Genomic DNA, 9779 nt, shown 5'->3' on the forward strand with positions numbered 1-9779 from the left:
AAAATGGCTGACCAACTGCACGCTGTATAAACATCCACGCAACCCCAATATTATTATTATTGAAGCGCTCTGTAATTCTACTCTTGGAAAGGGCGTAATGGTATAATCAAGAATGAAACATTGATAAACATTTATGTTTCAATATGATATTTTATTCGCGAGTGGAAAGAGAATAGGCGCCGATAGGCGGATTTACACCCTCTTGGAACATTCTGCCATTTAATGAGATTATAAGCCGTCAATCTGTTTTTGCATGATGACTTTCATTATCTACAAAGTAGATGAAATATTTAAATAAAGAAATACGGAGACTGACATCTTTGTTGTCACACCCATATTTATTACCTCACTTTGCCCCCCATGCGTAAGAGTGTCCGTGCATCTACTCTCGATACATCCAAGCAGTTAAAGGGAGATGCAACAGTAGCCAAATCTAGTGGCATCGTCATATCCGGGTACTAAATGGCAACCCCTACTTACGATTAAAAGCACTATGTACTTCATACACTCGGCAAATTTTGATTGCCATGCAAAAATATGATCATTGGCTCTGATAAAAAAGAAACAAAAAAACTTTACACTGCACTTATACATTTCGACTTTTTTTTAATTTATCGGGAAATTTGAACTATCCAAAACCCATCTCCTAACTACAGCAATAGCAAGCGAATATCAAACCCCTAAAATGTTGTATGTTGTTCACGCCTCCCTTGACATAACGTAGGGCGATCCCGAAGATACGTGACAACTCACTAAGAAAGTGTGCCGAAGCAGGCATGATAAGTATACTAAAACATAAACTAAAGACAGCCACTCGCTACTCGCTCAAAAAAGATCTTAATACGTCATTTCGTAGTGCGAAAAAGGACAGCTTTTCTTCATTAAAGAAGTGACTCGCTATATTCTTCTAAATGAAAATAAAAAAAAAGACGCCTTTCTTAAGTGGTGGAAAGTTCCCAGGTTTGATACCAGGAGCAGGCGGAATTTTTCAGCGCGCAGAATGTACTTAGCTGTGTTTGGAAATTTCGATTTTTCCTTTGTCTCTCTAGTTCCCCTTCCCCGGTGTTTAGTATCGTTTCTTCTGTCCAGCTCGCTTGCAACTTTGCATTAATATTGTAACCTTAATATTGCAGGCCGTTCACCCTTGTCGGTGTTTGACGTGTGGAAGCTGATAACACTAGTTTGCTCTAGAGACGTCTAACTCCTGGTCAGCCCATTTGATAAAACGCTCCATTGGAAATAGAGAGGTCCCTGGTTTGATAGTAGGACTAGGCGGATTCTTTCAGCGCGCACCAGGAACCTAGCTGTTTTTGGAGATTTGTGTTTGCCCTGTGTTCCTCTTGTTCCCCTTCCCTATGGTTTACTGTCGTTTATTTTGTCCAGCTTGCTTGCAACTTTGCAATAATAATACATATTAAAATCACTTCCTGTTTAGGTTCTCCGGTCAATTGTGTTCTGGATGCTGTTATCGTCTTCAATTTTTTTTTGTCCCTAAACTTACCCCTCAGGTGAGAAGTGGCACCTTATCATCAAACTAATCACCAACGTCAGTTGCGACATTTTCAGCAACATAATTAATATTTGTGTCAACCCTTTGAACTCGTAGTCCACATCAGGCTACCAGGTATTACTCCGCTGCCTAGAGCAGCCAATGTTCGTCCGAGACAGGCGGGAGTATGTGGTCAGAATATCCCAATGTCTTGAAGCGTTCAAGATCCACTAAATATGTTAGGTTTATAGTATCGGCACTCCCTTCCTTGATTATCTTGTGGCCGCTTCCTCTTTGGAAAGATGTTTTTTTGTCTATTTTTTGATGTAATAGACCCTTTTCAAAATTTTTCGCCATCTAGTGGCTGCTGCATCAATCACCAGAGTCCGCAATGTTTGGAGACATTCTGTGAGCATGTATTGGACACAGGTCCTGCCTCCAATGTTACCGGATAGTCTTTTTAAAAGTATTTATAAATTACAAAATGTGACATCCTGAGCTTTAGTTATCGTGACATAAATATCAGATGAAGCTCTGTGGCCTTTACTTTGAATCAAAGTAATTTGGTAGCCTACACTAGACCAAAAACGCGAGCCCAAATATTCTGGAACTTATTCATTTCTACCAAGCACACGTGGTAGTTGAACAACATTCGTCTGTGACCCTGATGCACGAAGCCAGAGTTTCGAACTCCTAATTTTCCCAAGTACAAAGAAAAAATAAAACGCGGTTATTTTTTTTTTTATTTGCAGAGCGAAATTTAGTTTCCCACTATATATCCTCAAGTTCTAATTTTCTTGTGAAAAGCATATTAATGATTTGACAAAAGTAAAACCCAACATAGTAGAATCACCGTATTGGTTATGTCGTTCTTTTCTAGTACATTTATAATTCGGGTTTCGTATTTGTTTCTGGTAAATATATTCAAAATCAGAAGAGTAGTCATCAAGCAGGTTATAAAAAATCTGAGAAAACTGAAAATATATAAGAATTAAACCTGTCATGAATTTTAAAAAAAAAACCAAGCTGTACGGGAAGACGATCGTTATCTAAATATTCTGTCTACGTGGGGAGAGCGAAGAGTGTTATAATCAGCGGCAATATAAGAAATATTGGGGGTTGTTTAATATAACAACACTTAATGTTTTATGTTTTGTTAGTCAGCATTCTTATCGATTAACGACGTCATCTGATTGGCGGCGGATCGAGGATCAGAGGCTCCGTACGCGCCACACATGCGTTTCTTTAACCTATCAAGGATTATAGTCCAAATCTTAGCCCGTAATTCCACGGATCGTAACACCATTGATAGCGGACGCTATGACGACAAGCCTATAGCTGCACTCCGTTGCCGACACTCTATCGGATGTCCTTCCTGTAGTGCATCCAACACCGACACAAGTAAGTAAGGACCGTGCAGATTTTTCACACAAAGCTGTCGCGTCATTATGGTGTTATTTAATGCCGCTCAATAATCAGTGACTAAATAACCCGCTCGCACTGAACAGAAGCCTCCCTCCCTTCCTCATTTGCTAGTCAGCCAAAGAGGGACTGGAAAAAGGACGGAAGCGTTCGGCTCGTCCTGATTGCAAACACGACGGAGCCCTTTTTCCAAACAGTAACGCTATTTTTATGCCACAACTGACTAAACGACATTGTAGAAAGCATTGGGGACCTCCACCAGGTACAGTACTAAAGTTGATTGGTTGATTCAAAAAGAAAGACATTTGGTGTCTTTTAGCACTGAAAGTGTTTCATTGGTTAAATTCCGTTAGAAAACTTTCATAAAAAAATAAACGTCACGCAGAAGCAACAGGAAGGACCATCACATCAATTTCGCCACTAAATGTAGCGAGAAATGATTGCCACGAGACGACAATTACTCTGCTATATTTAGCCAGCAAATCGACGTCTCCTTACCATGCTTTTGACCCCAAAACGTGATGTCAATTTATCCGCTAAATTTAGTAGCCACATTTATAATACGTGATGTGACCACCTCTTGTAACCTCAAGACATGTGACGTCAATATGTGCTATATCTTTCTGCGACGTCTAGTTTGCGATCAAGATATTATGTGCTTCCCTGTCCTTGTCAGCATGACCAAGCTTATGTAAATTTTTTGAAAAACAACAGGTATCTCTGCGTTGTTGCCAGAATTAGCTAAACACCTAAACATATTTGACTGAGACATATAAGACTACTGTTAGAACTCCGCCGCGAGGAACAAGCCGTACACCATGTTTTGACAAAACCAAAACAGAAGATGGCAATGTTTATTGGGATTGCGTGATGTGCGATGGCTATACAAGAAAAACAAAAATTGAGTTTCTTCACATTCCCCCACAATGACATCAAGTCATTAATAAATAGATTCCATGGGGTAAAAACGTTGTACGGGTCTCCTAACAATGGTACCATTAGGAAGACGCATCAAAGCAGCTCGTATGTGCTTGTCTCGTCCAGTCAATGCTTCTACGACTTCTCCCGTCTTCCAAAGTTGTCGAGGTTGGAGATGTTGGTGGACCAACACTAGAGTTCCTTTCTTCAGGGCACTGGAGGAAGTCGGCACCGTGAAATGAGCAGATCGCAGACTGGTCAAGTATTCCCTCTTCCATCTACGCCAAAATTGATCTGCCATCCTTTGGCGGTAACGCCGCCGCCTGTTGTATTGTCCTTCAAGGGGAGGCACAGGCTCCACGCTGGAGCTGGTCGGAAGTGCAGTTAAACGCTTTCCCACCAGAAAATGGGAAGGGGTGAGTGGTTCCTTTTCGGTGGCTTCGGTGTAAACGTATGTCAGAGGTCCTGAGTTAATTACAGCCTCAATTTCAGTTAAGATGGTCGTCAGCTCTTCGAAGTTGCAGTAGCTGTTACCCAAAACTTTCTTGAGCGAGGATTTCACCGACCGGACAATCCTTTCCCAGAACCCACCCCACCAGGCAGCTCTCTCGATTATAAACTTCCACTGTATCTGCCGATCAGCGAAGTAGGCTTGTATCTCCTCTCCACGCACCGTGGTCCACAGTTTCTTCAGGTCCATTGTCAGAAAAGATGACTCTGCACACTCCTCTTCTTGACACAAATCGTCTGAAGGCCATCAAAAATTGGGGGGTGGACATGTCGGTCACTACTTCGAGGTGAATGGCACGGGTAACGGCACAGGTGAAAATGAGGATGTAAGACTTCTTGTTGTTGCCTTTATCCCTTGTGTTGAGTGGTCCCGCGAAGTCCACACCAGTCACCTCAAAGGGGGCCGCTCGGGTTACTCTGTCTCGAGAGAGTGGAGCAACTGGCTAGCTGGCCGCTCGGCTCTTGACACGGTCACAGATCACACATTTCTTCAGCACACTTTTTACCATCTGTCTTCCTCGAACGACCCAGAACTGTTCCCGCAGTTCTGTCAGAGTCTCAAGGGGGCCAGCGTGGAGAAGTCGTCGATGCGTGGCATTGGTTAAAAGCTCGGTAAAATGATGACTTGATGGAAGAATGATGGGATGCTTTGCATTGTCACACATGTCAGCGTTACCGAGGCGTCCTCCGACCCTCAGCACCCCGTCCTTGTCCAGGTATGCGTTTAAGTCCCTTAACGGAGAGTTGCTTTCCATGCGTGATGAGCGTCGAACGCATTGGAGCTCTCTCTGAAACGCCTTCTGTTGAACCTGCAGGATCAGACACGTTTGAGCTTGTGCTACTTCTTCGGTCGTCAAATAACCCTTGCGTTTTTGACTGGGATATCTAGACTTATGTATAAATCGTCGTATCCAGCCAACAACTCGAACATGCTTCGAGAGGGAACTGTGGCGCTGCTTAGGCAAAACCTGTTCTTCTTTCAGTTTCACGCTATGGGCTCGAACTTGTTTGTTCTCTTCATCAGCCACGGTCAAATCAACACCCGCTTCATGCGTTGGCCAGGCAGCAGGTGGCTCCGTGAGCCATGGCGGTCCGATCCACCATGCCGCACTCGACTTGAGTGCTTCGGGTGTCACCCCTCTTGTGAGCAGATCAGCCGGAGTTTCTAGTCAAGGACAACGGTTCCAAAGCTCTGGATCAGTCAGCTGTTGGATCTCCAATACTCGATTGGCCACAAAGGGCTTCCACTGCTGAGCAGAACCTCGCACCCAATGTAGTGCGATTGTTGAGTCTGTCCAGAGGTACCAGCTGGCAACTTGTAGGTTCAACGACCTAGTAAGGTAGTCCTTTAGCCGTGCCCCTATCACCATTCCCATCAATTCAAGTCTTGGGAGAGAAAGTTTCTTTTGCGGCGCCACCCGGGTCTTGGGCAAAACCAAAGTCACCCTCATTGGTGCAGTCTGCGTGCACAGGTACGCCACAGCCCCATAAGCCTTGGGGCTGGCATCTGTGAATATGTGGACTTCATTTCGGTCATCCTCAGGAAGCTCAAGGCACCTTCGGGGTACTGCCACTTTCGTTAAGCGGTGCAGTGCTGTATGCCTCTGCGTCCATCCTGTTTGAACCTCTTCAGGTAGTGGCGCGTCCCAGTCGACACCCAGTTCCCAGAGGGTTTGGAACATCAGTTTGGCTGTCACGGTGACTGGGGAAAGGAGTCCTAATGGGTCATAAATGCGAGATGATGCCTGGAGAATGAATCGTTTCGTGTTGCAGTTCCGGTCTAGGAATTCCAAAACAGGCCCCATGGAGAACGCCAGGCAATCGCTGTCTTTGTCCCAGACAAGTCCTAACACTTGAGAAACGCTAGGGGTGGTACACTCTACTTGATCTAGAACACACCCGGTTCCTCCCTTGTTGAATAGCTGCTGCAACTCCGTAGAATTTGTGTTCCACTTCCGCATTGTCATTCCGGCTAGCTTCATGACATGTAATGTTTGTCGATAGAACTGTTCCGCCTCTTCCTCGGTGTTCGCTCCGGTGATAAGATCATCGACGTAGAGTCTCTCGGCTAGTGATTTCGTTGTTTCCGGATAGTCCTCTGTTATCAACAAGTTGTGACGTAGCGTGGCTGCGAGAAGGAACGGGGTACTGGTCGCTCCGAAAGGAACCCTTGTCATCCTCCACACCTCCACAGGAGGGTTCGGCTCTTGCTTCGTTGGCATTCGTTCGTACCAGAAAAATCGCAGAGCGTCACGATCTTCCAGTCTCAGTGATATCTGTAGAAATGCCTTCTCAATGTCTGCACTGAGGCCGATACGATGAATCCGAAAGTTCAGTAACACTTTCAGGAGGTCTGGATTCAGGTTTGGTCCTGGCTCTAGTGCGTCATTCAGAGACAGACACCCTGGTTCTCTTGATGACGCATCAAACACGACTCTGACCTTGGTCGAGAGGCTGTCAGGTCGTAACACAGCACGGTGAGGCATGTAGTACACTCGGTTCTCTGCCTTGTCTGCATTCGGGGAAATCTTTTCTGCGAATCCTTGCTGGAGATACTGGCGAATTGTCTGATCATACTCAGGCAGCATCACATCGTCCCTAAGCAACTTCTTTGTGAGGGTCACCAGACGCTTCCTTGAGACTCCTTCATTGTCTGCCAGCTGAAGGTTCATTGGCTTCCAAGGTAAGGCCACCTCGTACCGTCCGGTAGTTAGCTTGATGGATGATGTAAATGCTCTGACAACTTCATTCTCCTCTTCCTTTTGTGGGAGGTTAGGATCGGTGATGCCCATGCTTTTCAGCTCCCAAAATGACCGGATCTCGGTAGACAATGAGCATGTGCTTCCACCCACATTGGCCTTCAGAACTGCCGCAGTAGAACAGGAGGCAGTCAAACCGCTTTGGGGAATCGGTCCTTGAAGTGTCCATCCAAAGTCTGTTTTGACAGCGACTAGAGCGCCTTGCACTTTTTGGACCTCACCAGAGACAAGGGTCCAATAGTAGTCAGCACCAATAAGAATGTCAATGCCACGTCTTGTTAACTGGGCTGGTGGCAAGGTGACGTCTGCCAGCTCAGCTATCTGTACTTGGACTCCTTGCACTACACTCTCAGGTAGAAGAAGATGATCGGAGCAAATCTCTGGTATCTCCAGAGCTTCTAGGCAGTGCTTCTTTTGGCTGTACTGGCTCCTTAGCCAGACTCGTACCCTTCTGCGTTTTTCCTTGATGATGTTTCCTGCTCCTCCAAAAGGGTAAATAGTAATGTCTTCTTCACCAACAACCTCGAGCTGCAGCTTACGTGAAAGTTCTTCCATCACAAAGGTTCGTTGGCTTCCTCCGTCAAAAAGGATGCGCGTGAGAGCTCTTTGCTGTTTCCCTTCTGCCCAGACCTGAGCTGTTTGAAGTAGTACAGCAGGTGCTTCATCGCTCTTCCCGCCAGTCGAAGAGTGTAACTCTGCTGCGGTGTTCTTACTTTTCTTCCAGGATGGGTCACACATTTGAGTTATGTGCCTTCGCCCGCATGTTTCACACATGATTCTTGTGTTGCGACATTCTTTGGAGGTGTGTCCCTTGATCAAACACCGAAAACATCGTCCTGCTTCTCGAAATCTTTGCTTCTTCTCCTCCAGAGAAATTGATGTCTGACAATTTCGTGTAGTGTGGTTCTTCGTGGCACAGAATGCGCATGGTTCAGTCTGCTTGGAGCGACTAGTTGAAGAAAGAGCAGCGGCTGATCCCTTCAGGGAAGCCTTTCCACCTTCTGTTATTTTGGTATGGCTCATACTCTTGGCTTCTCGCTGACGAACTTGTTGAGCCTCTTCACGGCTCTCCACTTCAAGCTTAAGGAAGTGTTGTAGGCTCTCTATTTTGATACCGTCGTTTCCCTTGTCCGCAGGACGTTGACACTTGTGGTAATCAATGACTAACTCTCCCGGCAGCATTCTCAGTAGCGCAGAGCAGAGCATAGCTCCGTAAGTGTCGCTCTTCACCCCGAGCGCGGTGAGAGCGGCCATATTACGTTGCAAGTGGTCATAGAGACGTCGCAATCCGCTCACCTCGCTCGAGTGTCGTACTGCTGGCAAATCAAGTAGTTGGGAGAGGTGTTCTTGAATGAGAACGTCAGTCCGACCGAAGCGCTCCCTTAGAAGCTCAACGACGGTATCGTAGTTTTCTCCCGTTGCTTGAATGCCGGCTATCGCCGATGCTGCCTTTCCTGTGAGCGCCGACCGCAGGTACAAGAACTTCTCAGCGTTAGAGAGGCTGTCGTTGTCATGTATGGCTTGCTTGTACTGTTCCCAGAAGGGTTGCCAATCACTGTTCCCAGAAGGGTTGCCAATCGGTAACTGCACCGCCAAACCGTTGAAGCTCCAGTTTCGGCAGCTTCACCTTAGAGGTTGCAACGTGTCCGTCATCGCCGTTGTGAATCCGCGTTGCACCAGCTTGGGGCCTCGCTCGTCGTAGTTCCTCTACCACCTGTGCGATGGTGGCGATGTGCGTGACGATCTTGTCGTCATATTCAATCGTGCGGGCGTAGTTTTGCTCAATGTCTCCGTCAGGTACCAGTGCTTCGATGGATGCGTTCACGTTGCTCAGCTGTATTCGCAACTCACTGAGCCTCACCGATAATACGTTGAGGCTTCGCTCGTCGGAGTGGCTTGCGATAGCTGCGTCGATGTCGGAGATCAGCCTCGTTACTTGAGACCTCAGAGCCGTCCGCTTCTGCTTTAGTCGTTCCATGGCGTTTCTGCGTCTCGCGGCGTTGCTGGCGTTGCGGCGTCACTAGGCCTCGTTGGGCGATAACTTCGGTAGCGTCGTTGGAGCTCGCTCTCTTGCGGCGTCCCTTGGCTCGTTTCGTTGCGGCGTCACTAGGCCTCGTTGAGTAATAATGTCAGCAGCGTCGCTGGAGCTCGCTCTCTTGTGGCGTCCCTTGACTCGTTGAGTGATAACGTCGGTAGCGTCGTTGGAGTTCTTCTCTTATTGCGCCCCTTGGCGCGTTTTCTTGGCGCGTTTCGTTGCGACGTCACTAGGCCTCGTTGAGTGATAACGTCGGTAGCGTCGCTGGAGCTCGCTCTTCTTGCGGCGTCCCTTGGCTCGTTTCGTTGCGGGTGGATGCCCCGTCGTCATTCCGTCGTGACTATATCGTTGTCATCCCGAGTTTTCGGCACCAAAATGTTAGAACTCCGCCGCGAGGAACGAGCCGTACGCCATGTTTTGACAAAACCAAAACAGAAGATGATGATGTTTATTGGGATTGCGTCATGTGCGATGGCTATACAAGAAAAACGAAAATTGAGTTTCTTCAACTACTCACGTGCTGGAATGCGAAAGCATTCCTACACGCAGCGCATTCCTACAAGCATTGCGCAACGTCTTCTTATCGCACACGGCTCTCCGGTGGTGACATCCCGCTCCCCCACTGCGCATGCGCGGCAAACCCTGC

At 46.9% G+C, this 9779-nt stretch overlaps 1 protein-coding gene across 1 annotated transcript; it reads right to left on the minus strand.

The window, feature by feature from the left end:
• Nucleotides 1-5719: 5719 nt before the first annotated feature.
• LOC120842857 lies at nucleotides 5720-9076 on the minus strand. Its single transcript, XM_040214045.1, has 3 exons — nucleotides 8726-9076; nucleotides 6917-8682; nucleotides 5720-5846 (listed from the first exon to the last, which is right to left on the minus strand). The coding sequence occupies exons 1-3, from the start codon at nucleotides 9074-9076 to the stop codon at nucleotides 5720-5722; spliced, it is 2244 nt and encodes a 747-aa protein (XP_040069979.1).
• Nucleotides 9077-9779: the final 703 nt, after the last annotated feature.

This window comes from Ixodes scapularis, unplaced genomic scaffold (assembly GCF_016920785.2).
Source record: "Ixodes scapularis isolate PalLabHiFi unplaced genomic scaffold, ASM1692078v2 PGA_scaffold7__128_contigs__length_106722199, whole genome shotgun sequence".
NCBI classification, from domain to species: Eukaryota; Metazoa; Arthropoda; class Arachnida; order Ixodida; family Ixodidae; genus Ixodes; species Ixodes scapularis.